Source organism: Sinocyclocheilus anshuiensis, unplaced genomic scaffold (genome assembly GCF_001515605.1).
Source record: "Sinocyclocheilus anshuiensis isolate Anshui unplaced genomic scaffold, SAMN03320099.WGS_v1.1 scaffold463, whole genome shotgun sequence".
NCBI lineage: Eukaryota > Metazoa > Chordata > Actinopteri > Cypriniformes > Cyprinidae > Sinocyclocheilus > Sinocyclocheilus anshuiensis.
The window spans coordinates 21152-48628 of record NW_015548220.1 but is presented as its reverse complement, the minus strand read 5'-3'; the positions used below and the strand labels follow the sequence as shown (position 1 = coordinate 48628).

General features: G+C 37.1%; 1 protein-coding gene across 2 annotated transcripts; it reads left to right on the top strand.

The window, feature by feature from the left end:
* Positions 1-608: 608 nt before the first annotated feature.
* On the top strand, positions 609-20430 carry LOC107654178 (exportin-2). Of its 2 annotated transcripts, none has more exons than XM_016441149.1 (26): positions 609-655; positions 5645-5669; positions 6529-6618; positions 8129-8271; positions 8358-8459; positions 9908-10053; positions 10216-10306; positions 10757-10864; positions 10950-11042; positions 11137-11304; positions 11450-11579; positions 11674-11739; positions 11812-12014; positions 14934-15018; positions 15113-15174; positions 15269-15405; positions 15495-15598; positions 15705-15802; positions 16251-16401; positions 16653-16861; positions 17047-17144; positions 17232-17317; positions 17440-17521; positions 17658-17804; positions 19351-19582; positions 19731-20430. In XM_016441149.1, the coding sequence occupies exons 3-26, from the start codon at positions 6534-6536 to the stop codon at positions 19818-19820; spliced, it is 2916 nt and encodes a 971-aa protein (XP_016296635.1). In that variant the 5' UTR covers positions 609-655; positions 5645-5669; positions 6529-6533; the 3' UTR covers positions 19821-20430. The 2 variants fall into 2 exon arrangements, with proteins under 2 accessions (XP_016296635.1, XP_016296636.1); XM_016441150.1 differs by having other exon boundaries at positions 621-659; positions 5649-5669.
* Positions 20431-27477: the final 7047 nt, after the last annotated feature.

The window sequence follows — 27477 nt, the reverse complement described above, 5'->3', positions numbered from 1 at the left end:
GGCTTATGTGGCCGCCGCCTAATGAGCTGCAGCTGTGACCGATCAGCCTGTGATGAGGACGGCCAGGTGTTCCTTGCTTGTTTCCAGGGCGATGCTGATGCAGCTTCGGGACGCTCGTCACAATATATATATATATATATAGAGAGAGAGAATATTAGTTTGAACAGAATATTCAAAATCATTATAAGAACGTTTTGACCAACCATCAAAGTCACTGCTAGAGAAAACGAGCATTTGTGTAAGTGGAGTTTTGACTCAAATCCTTATAATTATTGAGATATAGAGCACTGTGTGACAACTAGCCCCAGTCTATTTGTTTACGTTATGGTAATTAGAAGGCTATGCTACATCATCGTAATGTGAACTATGCTTAATTATCGTGAAAATAATCTCAATGCGAAAAAAAAATTGTGCTTGTTTTAAAATAGGCTTAATTTAATTATACTGGTTTTCTTTTGAATTTGTCTTGAAATATGACCGTGATTTTTTAAATGAGATCCATTCTGTCCACAGTACGAACGTTCCTTAATTTTGCTGCAATTCGCCACAACATACACGAGGGGCGCCACGTGATAAATACATACACACATGAGCCCATTAGTGCGCATGCGCACTTGTGTGAGACGTTTGAAACTTCTCGCCGCCCAGTGATTAGGCAGCACTTCGAAACACTGACAAATATAGGGGGAGAAGGTAGCCATAGTGAGGTGTGGTGTGGTGATTTTAATGCACACAATACATTATGGGGTAGTGAGCACACAGATCATAATGGAAGAGCAGCGGAAGAACTCTTAGAAATGAAAAATCTAGTGTGCATTAATGATGGGAGTTATACTAGGTTGGATATATCCAAAAGTAAATATTCAGTTATTGACTTAACAATTATGTCTGAATGTTTAGCTAAAGATAGTGTGTGGAAAGTATTAGAAAAAATTTAATAGGAAGTGATCATTTTCCTCTTTACTGTAAAATAGGATTAGAAGTTTCAAAAACAGACATAGAAAGGGTTCCTAGATGGAAGATTAAAGCAGCAGATTGGAATGCATTTCAGTGTGAATGTGAACCAAGATTACAAAGTTTAAACAGTAATATAGATGATGTAGAGCAATATAATAATACAATTTGCGAAATTCTTTGTGAGGTTGCAGAAGATGTAATAGGTAAAAGTATAGGTATAGGCAGAAAAAGAAAAATGTGCCATGGTGGACTGATGAGTGTAGTAAAGTAGTTAAAACAAGAAATAGGTTATTAAGGAGAGTTAAAAAGTCATATTCTTTTGATGACTTTATTGCATATAAGAGAGCACAGGCAGTGGTAAGGAACGTTATCCATGTGGCTAAAAGAAATCATTGGAGAGAATATTGTGATAGAATTGGTGAAAATGTAGACATCAGCGATGTATGGGGAATGATCAGAAAAATGGGAGGGATACATAATTTTAACAGTATACCAGTTTTAATAAGTGGAAATAAACAAGTTATCAGTAATAAAGAAAAGGCAGAGGTTTTGGCTGAGGCATTTGTAAAGGTGCATAGTAATGATAACATTTCAGAAGAAATGAGGGAAAAAAGAGAACAAAGATTAAGAGATAATCCAGATGTTTTAATTCAAAAAGTTTCCTCGGAAAGTCCAATGGATGCCATATTCACATTGAATGAACTAAAACAGGCACTGAAAGGGGTAAGACATACTTCTCCAGGGAAAGATGAAGTGTGTTATGATATGATCAAGCATCTATCAGAAAAAGCATTAAATATAATATTAAAACTTTACAATGAAGTATGGAAATCAGGGAAACTCCCGTATTCGTGGAAACAAGGCATTATAGTACCTATTGCAAAACCTGGGAAAGACCAATCTATTCCGATGAACTATAGACCTATTGCTTTAACATCAAACATGCGCAAAGTAATGGAAAGAATGGTTATGTCACTAGTATTATTTTATTTGGAAACCAAAAATATGTTACATCCATATCAGAGTGGATTCAGAAAGGGACGTAGTACACTAGATGCAGTTGTATGCTTGGAGAATGAAATAAGGAAAGCTCTAGTGAAAAAAGAAGCGGTAATAGGAGTTTTTTTGACATTGAGAAGGCGTATGACATGGTGTGGAAGGAAGGGCTGTTAATTAAATTAGATCGAATGGGCATCAAGGGGAGGTTATATAACTGGATTATGGATTTCTTGCAAGAACGAACAATACAAGTGAGAGTAGGTACTGAATACTCTGATATTTATCAAATAGACAATGGAACCCCTCAAGGAAGTGTTTGTAGCCCCATACTTTTTAATATAATGATAAATGATATTTTTGGGGAAATTGAATTAGGAATAGGAAAAGCACTATATGCAGATGACGGAGCTTTGTGGAAAAAAGGGAAGAACCTGCAGTATGTAGGGCAAAAAATGCAGGAGGCTATAGATGTTGTTGAAAATTGGGCTAATCAATGGGGTTTTCGTCTTTCAGTTGAAAAAACCCAGGTAATATGTTTTTCAAAGAAGAAGAAAACTCCTGAAGTTAAATTAAAGTTGTATAAACAAACATTAGAGCAAGTATCACTAATAAGGTATCTGGGAGTATGGATGGATTCCAAATTAACATTTGGGTCACATATTCAGAAGTTAGTTGATAAATGTAAGAAAGGAGTCAATGTGCTGAGGTGCTTGGCAGGAGTAGATTGGGGAGCTACTAGACGTTCTCTTAAAAGGGTATACAGTGCATTAATTAGGTCAGCAATTGATTATTGTAGAATAGTATATGGCTCAGCATCAACCTCATTATTAACTAAGATAGAGGTAATTCAAAACCAAGCCCTTAGAATATGTTGTGGAGCGTTTAGATCCTCTCCTGTGACAGCTTTGCAGGTAGAAATGGGTGAAACACCACTAGACATTCGTGAAATTCAGCTTAAAATGGTATATTGGACTGGTATTAAAGGTCATTTTACCAATCATCCAGTAAAAAAAATATTGGAGAGCTGCTGGGAATATGAGCAGACATATATGAATAGTTTTGGCTGGACAGTAGGCAAGCAGGCTCAACAAATAGGTATCAGTAATATCGATATTAGCCCCACGGTGGCTCTGCCAGTATATCCACCTTGGGTTTTTTCTATGCCAACAGTTGATTTGCAGATATTTAATTTAATAAACGAAAACAAGAAATATGTTCCCAAAGAGACAATAGTGCAGCAGCATTTAGATAGTCATTACTTTCAATTTTTACAAATTTATACAGATGGTTCTAAAGACCCAGAAACTGGGCGTACAAGTGCTGCCATGTATATTCCTCACTTTAAATATAAATCTGCAAAAAGAACTTCTAATAATATATCAGTATATGCAGCAGAGATGATCGCTATTCAGATAGCTTTACAGTGGGTGGAAGAAATGAGGAGGTAGACAAGACAGTGAAACAGGCTCTTAAGCACACAAATATTGACATACATATACCCTTGACTAAATCTGAAATTAAAGGTTTAATTAAAGTAGCTGTCAGAAAGATATGGCAAGAGAGATGGGATAAAGGTAACAAAGGGCGACATTTGTATAATATAAATAAACAAGTAGGACAAGTAAGAACTGCTTATGGTAATAGAAGGGATGATACAGTTATATCTCGATTGAGAATTGGACACTCTACTCTTAATAAATCACTCCAGATGATAGGAAGACATGAATCTGGTCAATGTAATCATTGTGGACTTCCTAATGATAAATGATATTTTTGGGGAAATTGAATTAGGAATAGGAAAAGCACTATATGCGGATGACGGAGCTTTGTGGAAAAAAGGGAAGAACCTGCAGTATGTAGGGCAAAAAATGCAGGAGGCTATAGATGTTGTTGAAAATTGGGCTAATCAATGGGGTTTTCGTCTTTCAGTTGAAAAAACCCAGGTAATATGTTTTTCAAAGAAGAAGAAAACTCCTGAAGTTAAATTAAAGTTGTATAAACAAACATTAGAGCAAGTATCACTAATAAGGTATCTGGGAGTATGGATGGATTCCAAATTAACATTTGGGTCACATATTCAGAAGTTAGTTGATAAATGTAAGAAAGGAGTCAATGTGCTGAGGTGCTTGGCAGGAGTAGATTGGGGAGCTACTAGACGTTCTCTTAAAAGGGTATACAGTGCATTAATTAGGTCAGCAATTGATTATTGTAGAATAGTATATGGCTCAGCATCAACCTCATTATTAACTAAGATAGAGGTAATTCAAAACCAAGCCCTTAGAATATGTTGTGGAGCGTTTAGATCCTCTCCTGTGACAGCTTTGCAGGTAGAAATGGGTGAAACACCACTAGACATTCGTGAAATTCAGCTTAAAATGGTATATTGGACTGGTATTAAAGGTCATTTTACCAATCATCCAGTAAAAAAAATATTGGAGAGCTGCTGGGAATATGAGCAGACATATATGAATAGTTTTGGCTGGACAGTAGGCAAGCAGGCTCAACAAATAGGTATCAGTAATATCGATATTAGCCCCACGGTGGCTCTGCCAGTATATCCACCTTGGGTTTTTTCTATGCCAACAGTTGATTTGCAGATATTTAATTTAATAAACGAAAACAAGAAATATGTTCCCAAAGAGACAATAGTGCAGCAGCATTTAGATAGTCATTACTTTCAATTTTTACAAATTTATACAGATGGTTCTAAAGACCCAGAAACTGGGCGTACAAGTGCTGCCATGTATATTCCTCACTTTAAATATAAATCTGCAAAAAGAACTTCTAATAATATATCAGTATATGCAGCAGAGATGATCGCTATTCAGATAGCTTTACAGTGGGTGGAAGAAATCCAACCAACAACAGTGGTAATCTGTTCAGATTCATATTCTGCACTCACAAGTATATTGAGTGGAAAATCAGAATCTAGACAAGATATTTTATTAGAAGTACTGCAAAGTTTGTACCGAATACGGCAACTGAGAATTCTAGCAGAATTTGTATGGGTGCCTGCTCATGTTGGAGTGGAAGGAAATGAGGAGGTAGACAAGATAGTGAAACAGGCTCTTAAGCACACAAATATTGACATACATATACCCTTGAGTAAATCTGAAATTAAAGGTTTAATTAAAGTAGCTGTCAGAAAGATATGGCAAGAGAGATGGGATAAAGGTAACAAAGGGCGACATTTGTATAATATAAATAAACAAGTAGGACAAGTAAGAACTGCTTATGGTAATAGAAGGGATGATACAGTTATATCTCGATTGAGAATTGGACACTCTACTCTTAATAAATCACTCCAGATGATAGGAAGACATGAATCTGGTCAATGTAATCATTGTGGACTTCCAGAAACTGTAGAGCATGTGCTGATTAACTGTAGGGCATATGAAAGGGAAAGAATACAGTTAAAAGAGGAATTAAAATCTGACGGCATTAATTCTATGACATTACAGAATGTGTTAAACAGTTCTCATAAAGGAAATAAAGCTCTTATTAATTTTCTGAAAATAACAAATTTATATAATAAAATATAGGTAGAAGGTTGGTTGGTTTTTTGTTTTTTTGAGAATTAGCATTTCCCTTGATAGCAGCGCCTCACACTCCATCCCAGTAGGTGGCGGAATATGCACCAAAAGCTGGTTTGCCAACCGCCATTAAACATCATAAGAAGAAGAAGAAGGCAGCACTTCAATATACAGCTAACGGTAAGACCCTTTTATCCTTTTGTCATCTCATTATTAATAAATCCATGCTACATTATCTACTGGTCGTTATTAAACTATGAGATTACTGAATCGTCTTGTTTGAATATTAACGCACGCAGCGCACGCTGTTAAAGTGAGCTCGAGAGTTAGCTCGTGAACTAACCACATAACGGTGTACTTTCCGCCTTACTTTCACTAAATTAACCCCATTTGGCGGTTTCTTCCGTGTCTATCATATTGGTAAATAGATATCGTTTTTGTATTGAAGCGCTTTTTATTGTGACTTTGAATGGCTAGCATTTCTTCTCCGGATGCTAACAGCTTTAGCACGTGAATCATGGCCTGAGTTTCTGTCATTAAAGTCCATCATAAACAACCAGTGGAGTTCATAGACCAGCCGTATACCACACAGATAATAATTTAGTGTTTATTCATACATGTGAGCGAGATACCTGTCAGGCCGCTTCAGCCAGAGCGGGCCAAGCATGTGTGCGACCGTCTGTCAAGATCATAAACATAGAGATTATCAACTGCTTTCGCTATTAATATAGCGTTACGGGACGTCTGAAAGAAACATTTAAGGGTCAGCTTCAAAATGCACTCCAAATTCAGGTCTTTCATGACTGAAATGCGTTCATGAAATACATATGTATATATTATCATCAGCAGTGTTTCTCTGTTTCTGATTTTAGCTTATAGTGAATTAATTTGCTTATAAGTAGACCCTTGAGTATATATTATATATATATATAATATTTTTTATTATGATTTTTTTGGGGGGGAGAGTTAATTGTGAGTTATTACAAATCTCACTGCAGTGGTTCTCATAGCAGATATTGTTTTTTGTTTTTTTCTGTAGCAATCATGGAGCTCAATGATAGAAATCTCCAAACCCTGACTGAGTATCTGCAAAAAACACTAAGCCCTGACCCAGCTGTGAGACGGCCAGGTAACATTCACTTTTGAGGCTATTCAAAAAAAAAAAAAATTGGCATTTTCTTAGAATAGGCTATTTCCCCCCTACTGGTCCATTTGGGCCAGTGGATGAGATTTTTGCTTGCCCTGCCAAAAGTTTCACTAGCCCGCCACAAAGAGAAAAAAATGTTTTCAGTGTTACCCTTGTAACCTTGTATCGTAATATATTTTGTCTTTACGACTCCAATATTTCATATACTAGTGAAATTTCACAATTCTCAATAGGGTTGCACAATTTGGGGAAAAATATTCTAAAGAAAACCAGCTTTGTTGTGCTTGTTTGTAGGGCTGCACAATTTGGCCAAACATTAAACAAATATTACTATTGTAATAACACTATTTCACTATAAAATAAAGTAATCAAGAATAAGTTTGATATTTAGGATATAGTAATAATTGTCTTTTACTGCAAGCTTTAATTTTGTGAGAAACTGCAGGGGGCATATAACTATAAATCATTATAAAGGTCTAAGATCTTTTTTATCAAATATAATATAATTATGCCAAAAACTGTGACAGTAATTTCTTAATTTTGTTAGGAGGTATGCAAAAAAAATGAGTCTGTGCCTTTAATATCAACCATTGAGGGGAAAAAAAAACAAACCTTGTACACTTCTCCTCGGAGACCTTCACTAAACAACATCCCTCAGGGTTTTTAGTCAAATTGTGCGCTTGTTTGGACAATACTACCATAATATTAATTTTAAAAGTTCAAACACTGTAAAAGACAAGTAAACAGTCAGTAGTTGGCCAAAAAAAAAAAGAAAGAATCAATTTCGCATACAATAGAAAAAAGATTCAAATAAAATAAACAGTGCTATAGACCAATTTGGAGTAGACGTCACAGTTACGTCACTTGCAGCTGCGCGCGCATAGTGGTTGCAGAAAAACACTGGGAACAAGTGGAGGTAAATGGGTAAAATCCATGGAATAAAATAACTTTTTTTTTTTGTGCCTTTTGATGTCAAGATCTGAATGCAAATAATTTTTATAGAATAATGTCGTCATTTGAAGCTAGACGCAGACGTTTAAATGGACATACTATGGATGAAAACTGTTATGATTACTCTACTTTTGAAGCATAAATTCGATTTAAACAATAGGCGTCACCCCTGTTTCGGATCTGTAAGACTATCGCACTCTCTAACGTCAGTTTCGTTGAATAACAGTGCTTATCGCTGGGTGACAAGCTCTTGTAATATGTGTAGAACATTTTGAAAATGACATCTAATCAATATAATTTATAATCTTTTTAAACCTAACTATTTTGTACCGTATCCGTGAAATTCTCTAGCCGTAAAGGCTATCTCTCCCGGGTTTTCTGCAACCATGATGCGCGCGCATCCTGAATGTTTACAAACCGGTAATTGGTCTATACATTTTTCTGTAATATTGAGGTACAGTAGTTGAACAAAGTGATCAAATGTAAAATAACACTGAGTCTTCACTGTATATCTGCACCGTGTTTGTATTCTCATCTTTAGCTGAGAAATTTCTGGAATCGGTGGAAGGAAACCAGAACTACCCCATTTTACTGCTCACAGTACTAGAGAAGTCCCAAGACGAGGTCATTCGCGTGTGTGCGGCCGTCACCTTCAAGAACTACATCAAGAGAAACTGGCGCGTAGTGAGTGTCCTGTTAAATACTAATCAAACCGTCTGGAGTGTGATAGGTGGTGTTTAATGTGGATTTGTGCACTTTCTCTTCCTAAGGTTGAGGATGAACTAAACAAAATCTCTGATCCTGACCGGACCGCTATCAAAGCCAACATTGTAAATTTGATGTTAAGCAGCCCAGAGCAAATTCAAAAACAGGTACCCATTTCAGATAACACATGAGAAGCAGCAGTTAGAATAAAGTTGCTTCACCTTCATACTTCTACAGTTACTCTTCTGTTATTTGGAGCGAGTGCTGCTACTGTAACCCACATTACTGGGTTTTTTAATAAACCTTACTGCTGTAGCCTATAGATCAGTGGTTCTCAACCAGGGGTCCTCAAGATGATTCAAAATAAGACAAAACAATAAATTAAAATAAGCTAAAACAGCTAAGCCACTGGTTTAAATATTTACATGCCCTGCCAACATTTTCACTGTCCCAGCTACAAAAAAAACTTTTTTTTTTTTTTTACCCATGTAACTAGGGATGTCAACGATTAATCGATGATCGATTAATTGTCGATAAGAGCATTAAAGCTATCGATGGTCGATTAAGCTATTTAATTTTGGGCTGCGTGCGGCTCATGCGCAAAACACGTGCGAGCGGCTGCGAGTGACGGTATATAAATGCATCATCATTCACTCATAATTACAAATTAAGCTTTTAATGTGATTTAAACTTTAAAAGTACATTAAAATAGAAACAACACAAAGTTCTTCAACATGGAATGCAATAGAAATGTAGTAACAGTCATTTCCCCAGATAATTGTTTCATATTTGACTTATTAATTTGTGGCCACTGTCCATGTTTCGTTAATTTTGTTCCTTAAATAACCCATGATTTAACTAAAACGAGGGAAGCAACAGTGTGTTTTGCTGCAGCAGCGCCGATGGAAGCGGTTCACTGACTGCACAGCACAGCCACACATGCCACAGTTACGTTTGGGATAATTTTATTTTAAGTGCCATAATGTCAGTTGAAAACATTGCAATAGTGTTTTAAAATACAATAACAAGCACCACGAAACCATTTAAAGAGGTGCGTTCAGCGGTCTCCGTGTCGGGATAGGAAACAGTCAACCAGGTAAAATGATCTCAAACGTACGGCGCGCTCTCTTCATTTTATCAAATGATCATAATCACATCTATTCATTTTACAATCCTGCTACTAGCATTTTATTCAGACTAAAACCCCTTTAATTCGGGTGAGAAAGCGGGGGTTTTGCACATCCTGTCATGCCGGTGACTGCGTGCTGCTGCAATAGACGCATTTTGCTGCATTAAAGTTAACGATTAATCGATTAATTGTTCGTTAATTTAAATGACGATCGATCATGGAAATGATCGAAAATTGACATCCCTACATGTAACCTGTTATTCAAATAAATAAGCATATAATGACACCAAGATTTTAGATACCACTTAAATTCACAATTTTCCATTTCAATATCACAGGAAAAACAATTAGCCTAACTAATAAAAAGTTCAAACATTATTTAAGACAAGTGAACAGTCAGTAATAAATTAAACAAATTAAAAATATATATAAGCAATAGCACAAATAAACACTATATCTGTAATGTGACTGTTTTCCCCTCTGCAGCTGAGTGATGCGATCAGCATCATCGGAAGAGAGGATTTTCCTCAGAAATGGCCGGATCTCCTGACCGAGATGGTGACTCGTTTTCAGAGTGGAGACTTCCACGTCATCAACGGAATTCTTCGCACGGCCCACTCCCTTTTTAAAAGGTGTTTGAGACGGATTGAAATGAAATGAACGCAACATTGTAGCCTTTATATGTAACTTTTTTAGGATCGGGTGTTGTTTTTTCTTAGTTATGTTACATTTTTTGACCTTTACGTAAATTTGATGCATACAGTATTTTGAATATTGTCTCTGTTGTCTTTCAGATATCGCCATGAGTTTAAGTCCAATGAGCTGTGGTCAGAGATCAAGCTGGTACTGGACACTTTTGCACAGCCTCTCACTGAACTTTTCAAGGTGAAGTCAATGAGTGGTTGTCCATTATGTTGTTGCATCATGAACTGAAATATTAGCAATCACTTGTGTTTACTCATATGTGTGATATGGAAATGTAAATGTCAATTGTTTGTTTCACTTTTAGGCTACGATTTTAGGATCGGGTGTTGTTTTTTCTTAGTTATGTTACATTTTTTGACCTTTACGTAAATTTGATGCATACAGTATTTTGAATATTGTCTCTGTTGTCTTTCAGATATCGCCATGAGTTTAAGTCCAATGAGCTGTGGTCAGAGATCAAGCTGGTACTGGACACTTTTGCACAGCCTCTCACTGAACTTTTCAAGGTGAAGTCAATGAGTGGTTGTCCATTATGTTGTTGCATCATGAACTGAAATATTAGCGATCACTTGTGTTTACTCATATGTGTGATATGGAAATGTAAATGTCACTTGTTTGTTTCACTTTTAGGCTACGATTGATTTGTGTCAAACTCATGCAACAGATATCAATGCCCTGAAAGTGCTCTTCTCTTCCCTAGCACTTATTTCAAAACTTTTCTACAGCCTTAACTTCCAGGTGAGTCTGCACTTACACCGCTCATGCTTCCATTTGCACTTCTGTGCCAGTTTTCCAGTTAACATCTCTTTTCCAATCTCTTCAGGATCTCCCAGAGTTCTTTGAGGATAACATGGAGACTTGGATGACCAATTTTCATAACTTATTGACTTTGGATAACAAGTTGTTGCAAACGGATGTGAGTTTATTCTCATATTGAAATATTATGACTCACAAGGAATGCTCACAAATCTGATTTCTGTAACCTTAAAAATGTGACTCTCTTGATGTAGGATGAGGAGGAGGCTGGTCTGTTGGAGCTGTTGAAATCTCAAATCTGTGATAACGCAGCACTTTACGCTCAAAAATACGATGAAGAGTTCCAGCCTTACTTGCCTCGCTTCGTCACAGCTATCTGGAACCTGCTGGTCACAACTGGTCAGGAGGTTAAATATGACTTGGTAAGTGGATTGCATGTAATACATGTTGTATTTATGCGTGTTGCAAGTTGAAAATGTTCACAGACTTGGTGGCAGACACTATTTTAGTGTTCATAGTGCTGTTAGTTTTTCCTAACAGTGCCTGATAACATTATGTCTGTTGTAGCTTGTGAGCAATGCTATCCAGTTTTTGGCGTCAGTGTGTGAGCGGCCGCACTATAAGCATCTCTTTGAAGACCAGAATGTTCTCACTAGCATCTGTGAGAAGGTCATCGTACCCAACATGGAGTTCAGAAGTATGTGTCAGTTTAGATCTTATATTTTAGTAGCTGATGAGGTGGTATAAATAATCCGGAAGGATGTTGTAAATTGATAATTGTATGTGAACAGGTGCAGATGAAGAGGCTTTTGAAGATAACTCGGAAGAGTACATCATCAGAGACCTTGAAGGCTCAGGTATGTTGACACTACTCTCTATTGTTCAGACACTTGGTCTTCTGTACTGAATCATATCTCCTGTCCTCATAGACATCGACACGAGGCGTAGAGCAGCCTGTGATTTGGTGCGAGGCCTCTGTAAGTTCTTTGAGGGCCCGGTGACGGGCATCTTCTCTGGCTATGTAAACTCCATGCTGACGGAATATGCCAAGAACCCCGGGGTGAACTGGAAACACAAAGATGCTGCTATCTACCTGGTCACATCTCTGGCCTCCAAAGCTCAGACACAAAAGGTGAGATGCCTGCTAGGGTGGGCTTTGATCAAACTGTTTTATTGCTTCATCTGAATTTGCCCTCAAATGTTGCTAGTGTTCACAACAGCAGCATCATTTCACTGGTGGCTCACTTAATGCAAATTGTTCTTTTCTAGTTTAGCATTTTATTTTTGTAAGTACAATTTTAACAGTGTCACAAATAGGCATGGGCCGGTATGAGATTCTGACGGTATGATAACTTTAGATCAAAAAAAATATCACGGTTTCACGGTATTGCGATTACTGCTCTAAAATATGTTATTTTTAAATGTCTGGGTGAAAAAACAACTTTTTTTTCCACTGAACACATTTTATTTTTAAGAAAAAAAAAAATTCCTATAAAAAAAAAAAAATGCAGTCACTTAAGTGAGCCTAAACCTGCAGCTCAATAATCAAACATATAATCAAAACATAATTTCTGTAAAAAATTAAATAAATAAATAAATGCATGCATAAACCTGCAGCTCAACAAGGTTTTTGGAGACATGCTCGCTTTCTACACATTCATCTTTCAGTCCAAGTTATGATGCAGGAATGTTCACCTTTCCCGGATTAAGTTTGGAGCTATGGTTTGGAGCGGTGAGGTACGAGGATGTGTGCACATACGCACATAAGGAAAGAGAGAGCGCGAGTGTCACACACACACGCACGCACGCTCAAAAAGTGGCAAAGTTTTTTTTGTTTGTTTTTTTTTAAATGCGTGATTTTGAACGGATCTAAACAATGGCAGGAGGCTTAAAAGTATAGACGTGATATGGCTTCTAAACCAAATTTTTCACTTCTCCAGACACGGCCACACTCCGTCGGGCCTTACACTTCACTACACGAAACCGTTAAAAATGTAACACTGTCACAGTACGTCGGACACAACCACACAACTTCGGGTTTTATGTTATATTTTTAAAACAGTTTACTTAGCCACAGTACGTCGGGCAAATCAACACAAAAACACCATAGTTATGAAATAATTCTGTGACAGAAATTGCAGCGCTTATGAGTTGACCAACGCGGTGGTCGCACCAGTGCGACTGCACACAAAATTTAGTCGCACAAGCAGAAAAAATGGTTGCCGTCTGGAGCCCTGCATATTAAAGTTCATAAGTGCAGCGCTGCTTTGTTTACAGCGGAAACCAAGAAAACGCTTTAAGCGCCACCTGCTGGCAGAGAGTGAATCTGCGTCTCATTCAGCTCATCTGCTGTTTCTGTTTCATGCAGAACAGAAACTATGTATAGTTTCACAAAACTGAAGTCAAATCATTCTGTTTTTGCTTCAAATTTAGAAATTATACAATGTAATTTAGATTAAAAACTGCTCATGTTGCATGTATGCATCATCTTTGTTTGGATCATGGTTAAGATGCAGTGGTTGCCTCTAATTTTAAATGGAAAGAGCACAGACAAAGCCTTAGTTTGTTTATATGAAGATATTTATTGTATTTGTTATTTATTTGATTTGGGGCTTGTTTTACATTTTCAATTTAGTTTTGTTGTTTACATTTACATTAAATTTAAATTTTGTCATTTAGCAGACACTTTTATCCAAGGTGACTAACAAATGAGGACAATAGAAGCAATCAAAACCAACAAAAGAACAATAATATACAAGTGCTATATTAGTATATTATTATAGTGTTATATTTCAATTTCACAAAGAAACGTACAGTATTTTGTCTAAGCAATAATAAAAGGACACATTTAATTTATAATCTGTCTTAAATCTCATTTTGTTCAAAAAAAATCGTGAATCGAATCGTGAAATCAAAATCGTGAATCATTACATCCCTACGTCGGCAACAACAATACTACAGCGAGAATAAAAGTTAAGCCTTCTTTCTTTGTGTGAACATTTGGGCGGCATTATGCAAATCTTCCCACATAGTGACGTAGATATGTGGGGGCGTGTTAGAACGAGCCGTTTTAGGTAGGCGTGGCTGACTCTTAACTTTTATGAAGAATATCTCTGCAACTTTACAGATCTTCTTTATGCACCAAGAGCTTGTAACACTCCAAAGAGAAAGGAAAAATTGAAATCGCATCATATGACCCCTTTAACTTTTGTAGATGGTCTAAAGCAAGAGTTGTAAAAAATTCTGAAAATCTTTTAGTGCTCCTTGTATTTTTCATAATCCGTTTGAAAACAAAAAACATATTACACGTTAATGAATAAATATGCTAAATTATTTAATTTACAAGCGTCATGTTTGTTTGTTTTTTTGTTTTTTATTCATGAAAGCTAAAGCTTCTGACCTTTAAATCAAAACATACTCATGATTTTAACATGAATTAACATGAAGTTTTAATCTTGATGTGATTTGTGTATTTTACTTTCATTTTATAACAAGTACACCCCTCCCCTAAGTAAATAAAACGCCTTACCGGAGGATAGCTGCTGCTAGTGACTGTTGACTCTATCGCACAAAGGACGCGTCATGTTGTACTTGCATTCTCAGATTAAATGCGGCGATCCAAAACAGTGAATCTAATCCTCATTCAGGAAAAAGTTCACTTCAAGAATGAGCACACTGCTGTTGTGATCTTATCGCTAGCACACCCTGAGCACATGTGAGTTATTCGTGTTATCATCAAGGCAGATCGGCATAATTTTTCTTATTGGACCAATGCAGATATTTACATTTTAAGCCATTGTCGGCCGTTCCGATAATATCGTGCATCCTTATAAAATATGCTGCAATGAAATTTAGATTTATTTTACATAATATTTACTAAATTTGCAAATGAATCAATATGAAAAGTCATTTTACTGTAAAAATTCTATTTACGTGGCTGTTTCTTTTCAGATTATTGGAGCCATTCTTAATAGTTTGAGTCTGATTTCTGTTGGTTTGTGAACTATAGATCTGAGGTCCAGTCTGACAAATGTGTACTTCTGTTTTACAGCATGGAATAACACAAGCCAATGAGTTGGTGAACCTGTCTGAATTCTTTGTCAACCACATTCTAGTAGACCTGAAATCTCCCAACGGTAATTGGCTTTTCTCCTTTCATTTAGCACTTTAAACTGTTTTTACTGGAACTACAATGATGCTGAATGAGTTATTTTCTTCTTTGTTCCTCAGTGAACGAGTTCCCAGTTTTGAAAGCAGATGCCATCAAGTATGTAATGACCTTCAGAAGTCAAGTAAGCACTTTCTTTTCCATTACATTGTACGCTGTCCATCACGCAAGTATGCCTTCACTGGGTGTGATGGTCTGGCTTCTGTCTGGTCCTCCAGCTCCCTAAAGAGCAGCTGTTGGAGTCTGTTCCTCTTCTGGTGGCCCACCTGCAGGCAGAGAGCATCGTTCAGCACACCTATGCAGCACATGCACTCGAGAGACTCTTTACCATGAGAGGAGCCAACAACGCCACTCTGTGAGTTTATCCAGTACAAGACATGAGAATGTTCATGTTCTAAATTTTTCGATCATTTAATTATTTTCTAAACTAATCCTATTTTTCAGCATCACGCCTACTGAGATGGCACCATTCACAGAACAGTTACTCAACAATCTGTTCAAATCTTTAGCAGTCCCTGGCTCGTCTGAGAACGAGTACATCATGAAAGGTAATTGCCTCTTTGAGATTCACAAACAACATTTTAGTAGGCAACTTTTTGTTTACTTTTATAATTTTATATACTCCTTGACCTTTTCTGTTTGTCACCTCTCCAGCCATCATGAGGAGTTTCTCCCTGTTACAGGAAGCCATTGTGCCCTACATCCCCACTCTCATTGGCCAGCTCACCCATAAGCTTCTCCTCGTCAGCAAGGTAAGCCAGTCACTAAATCTGTTGTCCTTTGAAGGAGGCTTGAGCTCAGGTTTGTGTCCAGTCATGTGGTCTCTGTCTCAGTCCATGGCATTAGATGCACTGGCAGGACACACAGAAATATCCGTCCATTAAAGGGGACATTTCCCAAGCAGGACTTTATCCTAAAGGCAGGACGGGACATTTCCATGTTCTATACAGAAATGTGTTTAGCATGCCATACTACCATACAATTCAGCATACTAGTACAATTTCTGCAGCATGCACATTTTCTGCATTCAAATAGCCACTCGCCGAATAAAACATGTAACGGTGAGATCATGTGGCAAATTTTAAACTTAATTTAGTCATTTAAATAACTGCTTTATAGTAAGCAATATCAGTTTTCCATTTTCAGTTTTTTTTTTAATGTGTGGGCAGTTCTTCAGAGATTTTTTTTTTTTCTTTACAGAATCCCAGTAAGCCACATTTCAACCATTACCTGTTTGAGTCACTGTGCCTGTCCATCAGGATCACCTGCAAGGCCGATCCAGACACCGTGGACAGCTTTGAAGAGGCCCTGTTTCCTGTGTTTACTGAGATCCTCCAAAATGATGTGCAGGGTGTGTTACGCTGTTAAAAAGCTGTTAAACTCTTAAACCTTTTTCACACAGTTGTGTGGTGACTTACACAACCATTCAGAAGTATGAGTAAAGAGTATTACTTGAATGTGAATCAATTTAATTTCTTAAAAAAAAAAAAAGTCTTACTGACCCCAAACATCTGAACGTTAGAGCAGTGTTTCCTGTATGTAACCTCATGATGGAAGCCATGTTTTTATGGGCCTTTCCTCTTGTCTCCTCTGGCCCTGCAGAGTTTGTGCCGTACGTCTTCCAGGTGATGTCTCTGCTGCTGGAGATCCACACCAGCTCCATCCCCTCCTCCTACATGGCCCTGTTTCCTCACCTCCTGCAGCCCGCGCTGTGGGAACGCACAGGAAACATCCCTCCTCTCGTCCGGCTGCTGCAGGCCTATCTGGAGAAAGGAGCCGCCGCCATCGCCAGCACAGCCGCTGACAAGATTGTGAGTGTTTCATGCAATGTCTTCTAGTTTGTTTGTTTTTTTTTATTGCTAGATGAATAGCCGCAATGCAGTTGACCTCAACTCAGTAGCTTTTCATTAAAATAATGTAATTAGTGCTGACTATTCAGAATAGTGCTGACTAGAATAAAAAAAATTTAACTTTTTTTTTTTTTTTTTTCCCCCAGCCTGGTCTTCTTGGAGTATTCCAGAAGCTCATCGCATCCAAGGCTAACGACCATCAAGGCTTCTATCTGCTCAACAGTATAGTGGAGCACATGCCTCCGTAAGCGATGTGTAATAAGGACACAAGAATAAAAGAGTTGACATGTTTCTGTGCTCTATTCATTTGGTTCTGTGTGTTTGTATGCAGGGATTCCATCACCCAGTACAGGAAACAGATCTTTATTTTGCTTTTCCAGAGGCTTCAGAGCTCCAAGACCACAAAATTTGTTAAGAGTGAGAGATTGCTGTCATTTCTGATCATGGTTTACTTCTAACCCCATATTTAAATGAGCCCTGTAATTTTAAAATCACAAATTGCTCACTATATTGATCTGTCACCCATTTTCTCTCCACAGGTTTCCTGGTATTCATCAACCTTTATTGTGTGAAATATGGAGCAATTGCATTGCAGGAGATATTTGATGACATCCAGCCAAAGCAAGTAGCTTTATTATTCAAAACATGTCGAGTCATAATCATTGCAGATATTACTGACTGGCTTATTAATTAAATTTTCCCATCAAAGCATCTTTTAAAAAAGTGTATGGGTTTCCATTATTTTCTGTCTCTTCAGGATGTTTGGCATGGTTGTAGAGAAAATCATAATTCCTGAGGTGCAGAAGGTCTCTGGGCAGGTGGAGAAGAAGATCTGTGCTGTGGGCATCACTAAGATCCTCACTGAGTGTCCTGCCTTGATGGACACAGAGTACACCAAACTCTGGTAAGACACACTACAGGGTTTTTTCTTAGGGATTTTTTTTTTTTTCAGGCCAATTTTTACTAATATTTTTAGAGCCTCTTATTATTCTGGTATTGTCCCTGTCTTATGGAAAACATCTACAATAATTCCAGTGGCGAAGGTTTCTAGGCCTTCAGGATTAAATGATTTTCGACCCAATAGCACTTACATCACTAGTGGAAAATGTGCATTGTGTCTGAAACACAGCATTTTATAGATCCTCTGCAATTTGCATATCAATCCTCCAGGGGGGTTGAGGATACAATTTTAACTCTATTGCATCTGCTGTATTCACATTTAGAGAAACCAAAAATTCTATTTGTGGATTTCTCATCAGCTTTTAGCTCTATTTCCCCCCAGTACATTAGCTGTTACCCTGGAAAAAGAATTTCATTAAACAGTTGGACGCATATCTGGGTGACTAATTTTCTTAGTTTTAGAATTCAGAAGGTAGGTATACTAATTATTGCGTGAGTTCTTTTAAAAACTGATATATCGTAAAATATGCAGATGATACTGCTTTAGTGAGCCCTTTTACATGATGGGGAGGAAGAACATGGGCCTGTTTTGGAATTCTTTTTAAATTGGTGTGAAAATTCAAATCTCCTCTAAAATATCTCCAAAACTATAAGGATGGTTATTGATTTTAGAGAGAGAGAGCGAGAGAGAGCAAAATGTAACCCATCTTACATTAATTAATGGGAAGCAAATACAATTAGTAACACATTGTGTGACACAAAATGTGAATTGTTAAATGTCTGTATGAGTGTATGCTGCAAGCATACTTTCCCTACAGGGATAAATAAATATACTGGAATTTTTATGTGCCGACTAATGGGAAATGACTGTTAAAAATGCAAACTGCACATGAAATGACTTGAATGCACTTTATGTGATAAACATGTTTTTAGTTGTTTTCTGAGGGAGAGGCTTGAAGTCACACATGTAAGTAAGGGTAGACAACTCCTGATATAAAATCCTTGTTAAAAACAAAATGAAAAATGTTATTATTTCTAAGGGGAAAAAATGCTTGAACAAACCTGTTTATTAATATTTGAAAAAACCTTGTCAGCCAAATCAAGTAATGTGCTGTGCACAATATACAAAAACATGCAGGGAAAAAAATCTAAATATCATAGAGTGGACCCCAGCAGGCTATTATAACTTTATGGATGGTCATAAAGATGTCAAATTACCTGTAATGTCATGTAGTGCCACTTTCCAAAATACAATGATAATAATGAATAACTTACCTTGAAAAATATTTTAATACCTGAAAATGTTTACAATGTGTACACTTATTACTTAAATCTTGATGGATACACCACATATTTAACTTCTCTTAAAACTGTATAAGCTTTTTAAAACTTTATGAAACCTTTAGAGCACATTTCTAAGAACTTTTTTCCCAAGATTTCTGTGGACACTCTTATTATTCATTGAGTCTAACAAGATAACTTGGGCTGTCAGATGATCTGATGAGTTAATCATGAACATGTGGTGAGAAAAGTCTGCTTTTGCTCTTTAGGACTCCTTTGTTGCAGGCTTTGATTGGTCTGTTCGAGTTACCAGAAGACGACAGCATCCCAGACGATGAGCATTTCATAGACATAGAGGACACTCCAGGGTACCAGACCGCTTTCTCACAGCTTGCTTTTGCAGGCAAGAAAGAGCATGACCCCATCGGAGACGCTGTCAGCAATCCCAAAATCCTCCTAGCTCAGTCCTTACACAAACTCTCCACCGCCTGTCCTGGAAGGGTGAGTATCACTCACGAGAAGAATGCTGATATAATCACTAAAATGACTTGAGAACATGACAGAAGCATGCTTGGTCTCCAGACCTAGAGAGCTGCATATCCAGAATACCTGCTGAGCTGTTGAAGTAACTAAATGTCGTCTTTAACAGGTGCCCTCCATGTTGAGCACCAGTCTGCCAGCAGAAGCTCTTCAGTTCCTGCAGGGTTACCTTCAGGCGGCCACTGTACAGCTGCTGTAGCAGACTCCTTATCACCAAGAAAGGGGATCTCTGGCGCTCTCAAGAAACCCAAACTGATCCAACCAAAAAAAGAGACGACCAGTGGACTCAACATGAGCGGAGATGTACCACCCAGTGATACATGGCCAGACAGAAGGGATTTCTAAGAAATTGTTTTAATGATTTGTGTGCGATGAATGGGACCGAGCAGGGAATAATGTTTGGAAAGCAATGGTGATGCTTGGGTAGAGGGGTGCTGATCATCTCACTGGGTGGCCTCTGCTGATGTTGGCTTTACTTATGTATTATTTGGAGTCCATTCGGTATGTTCTCTTATTGTTTAGTTTGGCGTCTCACCCAACCATACATTCGGCAGTATTTTGAAATGTCGCCTTTTACAAACATTGAACAGCACTTGGGAGTTGGCAGACATTTGGCGGCATCTGTAAAATCAATGGGGAAAGCGTTTTCAGTTTGTTCTTTTTCCTGTAGTTTTGGAGATGTTTTTACTGTATAAACGAGTTGTTTTGCAAAGCAGAAAAATTTGTCAAATGTCTCATGTTGCTTGTCATTCACCATGTTTTGTCTTTTTGCTGTTTTGCTGCTCTAGTCGTTAATAAATGAAATGAAGCACTTGTTTAACATGTTGGTTCATGTTTGTATTTGTTCCTCATCTTGAGGTTTATGTGCCTGAGGATCTTACACATGACGGTAAGCTAAGGACCACAATCCCTGTATTGTGCTCGCCTGTTTCGCTAAAGCTGATCTAGTGTATTTCACAGATCAATGCATTCAGGAAGGATTGTTCAAAAACCATGTCAGGAGTCATGCATTGGGTCAGAAAGCTCTCGGATTTGATCAAAAATCTTAATTTGTGTTCTGAAGATGAACAAAGGTCATGTTCAGTGCAGTTGTTTTGACAGAGGGAAGCAAGATACATATCTAGTTTCAACATTATTTGTTCTTCAGAAATTACTCTTTAAAATAAAAACATATCATCTGTATGCAAAGTGACCCACATTTGGTTTTTGACCACTGAATACGTGTACAATTGAACAACCATATTGAGTTTCCAGTATCGCTGGAACGTAATCATACAAAATCTAAAAGGGCATTAAGATATCTTTAATACTATAATATCTTTAATAAAGATATCTTTAATGCAAATGAAAACCTTGAAAAGTGCTTTTTCCCATTTTTGAACGGTCACCACTGGCATATACTGCAACAAAGATTGCTAAGGTCAACAGATTTTGCTAATAGTAAGAGCAGTATGATGATCTGCAGAATACTGAGGATAGACTGGTACTATAACATCTGCTGAAGCTTTCAAAATTCCTGAACGAGCACTGGAGCTTCTGCCTAAAAGCAGTTTTGCGCTTCTTCACGAGATCCTCATTCTGAGAGATGACTCAACTGACCCACAGTTGCAATCTGTTGCATGGTCCAGAAATTTGGCAGATTTGCGCAAAATATGAGCCTTCTTAGGAGTCAGTTTCCATCTTTGATTAGTTTTATAGTTAAAAGTATTTCTGAGTAAAACATGAAGTCAGGGCTGTAATTAATTACATTAATATAAATGTGCAATTAGTCGACTGATGGCTTAAATGAATGACTAGTCGACTAGAAGAATCTTTAGTCAGAGGCAGCCCTAGAATTGACACAGATATATACCATATATGCATTATCTATGATTTTTTTGCATTGTTTATATGTGTGCACAAATTTCAAAGATAAACGGATTTACAAAGATCGTGGACTTTTAGTTGTTGTATATGTTGGTTTTTGTACCAGCTGCGCGGTAAAACTGTTTTTCTGCTGTATATGCTGCAAGCTGTCAATGAGCAGAAAAACAACATTTGAACTATAATTTAAAAAATGATTGTGATTTGAACAGTAAAAGACTGTAAAAATGCTACAGTAAAAACCTGTTAATTGGCTAACAGTAAGTTTCCATAATATATTCGGTGAATAAATGTAATTACATTTAACATAATTTACAGTAAAATACTGTTAAAAATACGTTTTTTGGAAGTGAAAAATAAAAAGTCCTTGTATAATTTACAGTGAAAAACCGTAAATTAACACTTCCAGAATTCCCTGCATGACACTTCATAGTTTTTTTTTTTGTTGAAATAACATGTTTCTTAGTTTTTTCTTATCAGTTGTGTACATTAGGGTTTAATCTTACATGTAATGTTGTTAAATGAATGTTTATTGCATTATTTCAGAATTATGTGTGTCACCATGATGGGGTTTAGTGTTTATGTGAATGACACTGTGCACCTTCTATATATACGTATTGCCCTCCTCAGCTCGTATAAAAGCTGTTTGTGATGAGCGTTGGTTCATCATGTGACTTTCTCATCACCACCAGTTTTTGGTGGTTATCAGTGCATTACAATGGTTCAAAACAGATATTAGTACTTCAATGTGTTGGTTTATTAACATTACATCAGTTAATGAAATACGGTATTTTGTTGTGAATTGAAGTCAAGTCTGTAAAGCCTAAAATGTTGCTACCATATTTTTTACAGTGAAGTTCTGGCAACCACAGCTGCCGGTATTTTACCGTAAATGTCACAGTTTTTTTTTTTACGGTGTAGTTGAAAAAGATACAGAGACCATGGAGATATATCTGTGACAAATGAACTTTTAAAAGTATTTTGTGTAGTCTGTCATTAAATATGAGCTCACAAAAAATGGTATTTGTATAACCATAAAAATTGCTGAAGCATAGTTTCTTCGATTCATATGTGGTTGTCATTAACACTCACTCGTCGCTAACTCTGTAGGCCTATACGTGAAAACAGTATTGCACCTGTAGAATCCTTTTCGGGACAGTTGAGTAATTTGCCTACATGCATTGGACATGGATAGTTGAGCTCATATTGGGCTGGCAGTAAAGTGGTTTCATATGAGAGACGTGTGCATGTTTGAAGAGTTTTGCAAGTAGTATGTGTTCTTAATGCTGTGAATCTTTCAGTGGATGTTTTTTAAAGACAATGAAAAGAGCTTCATTAAGACCTCAACAACTCAAAGAGAAGCTCCTTCAGGCCATCGATGCTCAGAGTAACATGAGTAAAAGCTGAGTTATAGACCCAAGTAATGACTTCAGTCTTTACGGGTTTGTCTAGTATAACCATGCTGCATGTGCATCATTAGTAGTAACTGTCACTTCATTTAATAATTCAATTTAACTACATATTGCAATTTCTATCCATTCTTTCAGCACTTTATGTCCTTTATGTGGAGAATATTAGGGAAGCAATATTCCCTATTTTTTTTTTACTGTATTCTTACGTATTGTTGACCACATTTTTTTATATTAATGTCCGTTTTGCCAGTGTATACCATAATCAAGATTTTTTTTTTATTCCTTAAATTAATTAGTTTGTTTTATCTGCTGGTTTGCTCAGTCTCACTGTGGTGAGGTTTATTTTTATTATGTAACTCCCTGGGGCCTTTTTCACAGATTTTTAGAGGAATGAGTATGCAAGCATATCACATTTGCATTTGCAAACAGCTGTTGACTGGGATCTGAAAGAGTCACTGCTGGTCTGTTGACTGCTGCAGGTGCACATGTGAGAGCAGATACATGAGGCCCATCTACTTTCATGAGTATGGCCAGCCTTAGAAAAAGAGACAAGAACTGTCTCGCTAAGCATTACCTGTTAAAGGATTTTTTTTTTTAATGCACAGAGAATATTATGAAAGCATGGAAGTGACTTTAGCTTAACGTCTACCTGTCAGCAGATACAGAACATGATGGCTGTATTTAATGTGATATGCTGCCTGGAAAGTTACCCCATGACTAAAGAGGCTCTAGTGGTAAGATACTAACTCACTCGGTTTATATTGAATTTATCCCAACAACTGTGATATGGTGTGTCACACTGAAAATGTGAATTAAAAGGATGGTTCACTCAAAAAAAGCATAATTTATACACCCTCATGTTGTTCCAAACCTGTATGAGATTTTTTCTTCTGCTGAACACAAAAGAAGATACTTGGAAGAATGTTGGTAGCAGTTGCTGATCCCCATTGACTGCCATAGTATGAAAAAAATGACATGCATACACACACACACACATACACACACACACACACACTGTGGGCAGTTGCTGTTTAATGCATTAATTTATTTATTTTTTTAAAACAAAAGAAACAAACAAAAAAATGCTCCCTTAATGAATGATTTGGTTTGTTGTATTCCAGGAAACCAGGTTTGGAAAGTTGATCAATGATGTGAGAAAAAGGAGGACATATGAAGATCTTGTTAAACGTTTAAAAAATCTGATACGACATTGGCAGAGGCTGGTTGGAGTAAATGAAGTCACAGTAGAAGAGCTCTCAAGCTTTGCAGTCAATTCGACTTCTGCTGAATGTATTCCTGGATCAACACAAACCCTTACTGAAAATTACCACAGTAACATGAGTGAGAGGGCTGACATGTCTCAGGGTTCTGTGCCAGATAAAACCATTAAACATCAAAATAATTTTAGAAAGAGTAAAATACCTGTCCGTGCGATCAAGCCATATTCTTCGTCCATCAAGCATTTACAACAGTCCACAAGCTGGAGAACATCTCTGTCCAATCATCATTCCCAAAAAGACCAGCACAAGTCTGAAAGAAACACCACCTCTGCCAGTCACAGTGACAAAAAGCACGTTTTGGCAACCAAGGAACCAGCACAATCCACTTCTATTACTTCTAATTTACCAATTTCATCCATCCAAGATTCATATGTAAAGAAGATGCAACAGCCTTCAGACCTCCTCAACATACTCAAACCTGCTACACTACATGGTAACCTCGATGAGGTCTCCAGCACAGTGACAGACACAAAGATAAAGGGTTTTGAGGATAAGACGAGGAAGAAACAGCACAACAGTCACACTGTCAAACACAATGGAGAGGTCAGTACCAAAACGGCACAACTGCAAGCAGGCAAACTATCAATCAAACCTATATCAAGCAAAACATTTACAAAAGATTGCCAGAGATCAACAGGAAGTGAAATCCAGGGCAGTGATCATCTGAATAACAGCCTTTGTTCGTTCCCACAGACAAACTGGAGAGAGATGTCAGAAAGTAAGATGATTCGGAATAGCTTACCGACTTCAGAAAAGTCAGGGATGAGCTTTTCTGTGGGTGAGAACATCAAGCAAGAGATAAAGAATTCCAGAGAGTGCAGAAAAACTCATGGGTTTATACCAGAGTTCCCTGTGAAAGCCCTTCCAGGGGTCAGCCGAGAGGTCACGGAGCGAGACCTCATCAGGATGGATACGCAGTCAGCGATGGCATGGTGTGAATGGCTGTTACGATAACCGGAATAACTGGTATGACTGGACTCAGTCCATCACCCTGGATCCATATGGGGATGGGAGTAAATTTAAGATTTTGCCTTATGTTGGCATAGATTACAGACTATGAGTTTTCAGAGGCATGTTTCTTAAATTACCAAATGTGGATTCACAACTACGTCCTGTGTGTTTGTTTTGTTGTGCTTCTCTGTTCTTCATGGTCCATTGCACTGGTGTGGCAAAACTTAATTAGTACAGTAGTTTGTAAGCAATAAGACAATACATTCTCTGTCAGCAAGACATCACATATGAACATACAAAACCAACATGTACACTACCAGTCAAAAGTTTGGAATATTTAATTCTTTTTTTTTTTTTTATGTTTATGCTCACCAAAGCTGCATTGATTCAATCAGAAATACAGTAAAAAAGAGAAATACTGTGAATTAGAATTTCAAATAACTATTTACTATTGTAATGTTTTAAAATGTAATTAATTCCTGTGATGCAAAGCTGAATTTTCAGCATCATTACGTCAATCTTCAGTCACATTAGCTTTCAGAAATCATTATAATATGCTGATTTGCTGTTCAGTTATTATCAATTATTACTGGTGCTCAATTGTTAATAATGGTTAATAATTATTGTCAATGTTGAAAAGTTGTTTTGCTGCTTAATATTTTTGTGGAAACTGATACATTTTTTCACGATTCTTTGGTGAACAGAATCTTGAAGTTAAATGAAAAAATTAAAACACATTTATTTGAAATAGATATCCTTTGTAACATTAATAATGTGTTTACTGTCACTTTTGATCAATTGAATGCATCTTTGTGGAATAAAAGTATTAATTTCTTTTTTAGTCAATAAATGAAAAACTAAATTACATCACTAACCCTCAGTAATCGCAATGTTTGTATTTGCGCTACACTACTAATAAATTCAAAATAATAATAAGTAAAGGCCTACATTCTAGTTTTGAAAACAAAAATGCTGAAAGAGAAAGAAGGAACCTAATGCATCATGGGAAGAAAAAAAGAGCATGACATGAAAAATTCTAGTAGTAATTTCATTTAATTTATTTATATAGCACAAATAAACACAACAGGAGTTGACCACTGTGCTTTACAGATTACTATAAGACTAAGCTACATGACAAAGAGAAAAAAGAAAAGTACAGTAACAAAGAAATAAAAACATAAAGATTTGTTAAAAGCCTGGGTAAGAAGATACAATTTTAACTTCGATTTAAACTCAAGTACAGAGGACAGGGATCTCAGAGATAAGGGGAGGCTATTCCAAAGCCTAGGACCAACAACTGCGAACACACGATCCCCTCTCGACTTCAACCATGTTCGAGGCTGGGCCAATTCTGTTTGTAGACCGTAGACAACTGCCTGACGTGTCAAGACGTGTTAAGAATTCAGATAAGTATGTGGACAAAAACATTTAGACATTTAAAAACAACAATATTTTGAAATCAACTTATGACACACTGGCAACCAGTTAAGAGCCTTTATAATAGTAATATGTTCACGTTTGCAGACTCCAGTTAAAAATCTGGCTGCAGCGTTTTGAACCATATGAAGCCTTCTAATAGAGGACTGGGATATTCCAGTATATAAAGAATTACAAAAATCCAAGTGGGACAGAACAAAAGAATGTGTAACTCTTTCAAGATCTTTGGGGGATAGAAAAGACTTTACTCTAGATAAAAGTTTCAGGTGAAAAAAGCTTGACTTAACTACTGTGTTTATATGCTGATAAAACTTTAAAGAGGAATCCAAAAAGACTCCCAGATCTTTCAGAGTCGGTTTGATGTAAGAGTGCAGATTGGCAACATTAACAGTAGTTTCTTTACCCACAGAGGACCCAAACACAATTGCTTCCGTTTTACTCGCATTTAGGTGTAAAAAATTCGAGGACATCCAGGATCGTATATCGTTTAGACAAGCAAGCAAGGTTTCTAAACCTTTTCTGTCAGTATGCTTCAAAGGCAGATAGATTTGAGTGTCATCTGCATACAAGTGAAAATACACTCCAAGCCTCCTAAGAATCGAACCTAGAGGTAACAAGTATAGTGAAAACAGAGTTGGGGCCAAGATGGAACCTTGGGGAACGCCACAGGTAAGAGGAGCTACAGTTGAGACAGAGCCTCCAATGCCAACTGAAAAGGTTCTGTCAGTAAGAAAAGATTTAAACAACTAAGGGCACCCACATACTGTCCAAGACGTGACAAAAGAATGCCATGATCAACAGTATCAAAAGCTGTGCTGAGTCCCTAGTCATCAGTTATTGATTTTCTTTTTTGTCAGCATAATCAGTTCTTGTAAGTGGGTGAGACCAAGCCATTGCTATGCGGAAATGAGCT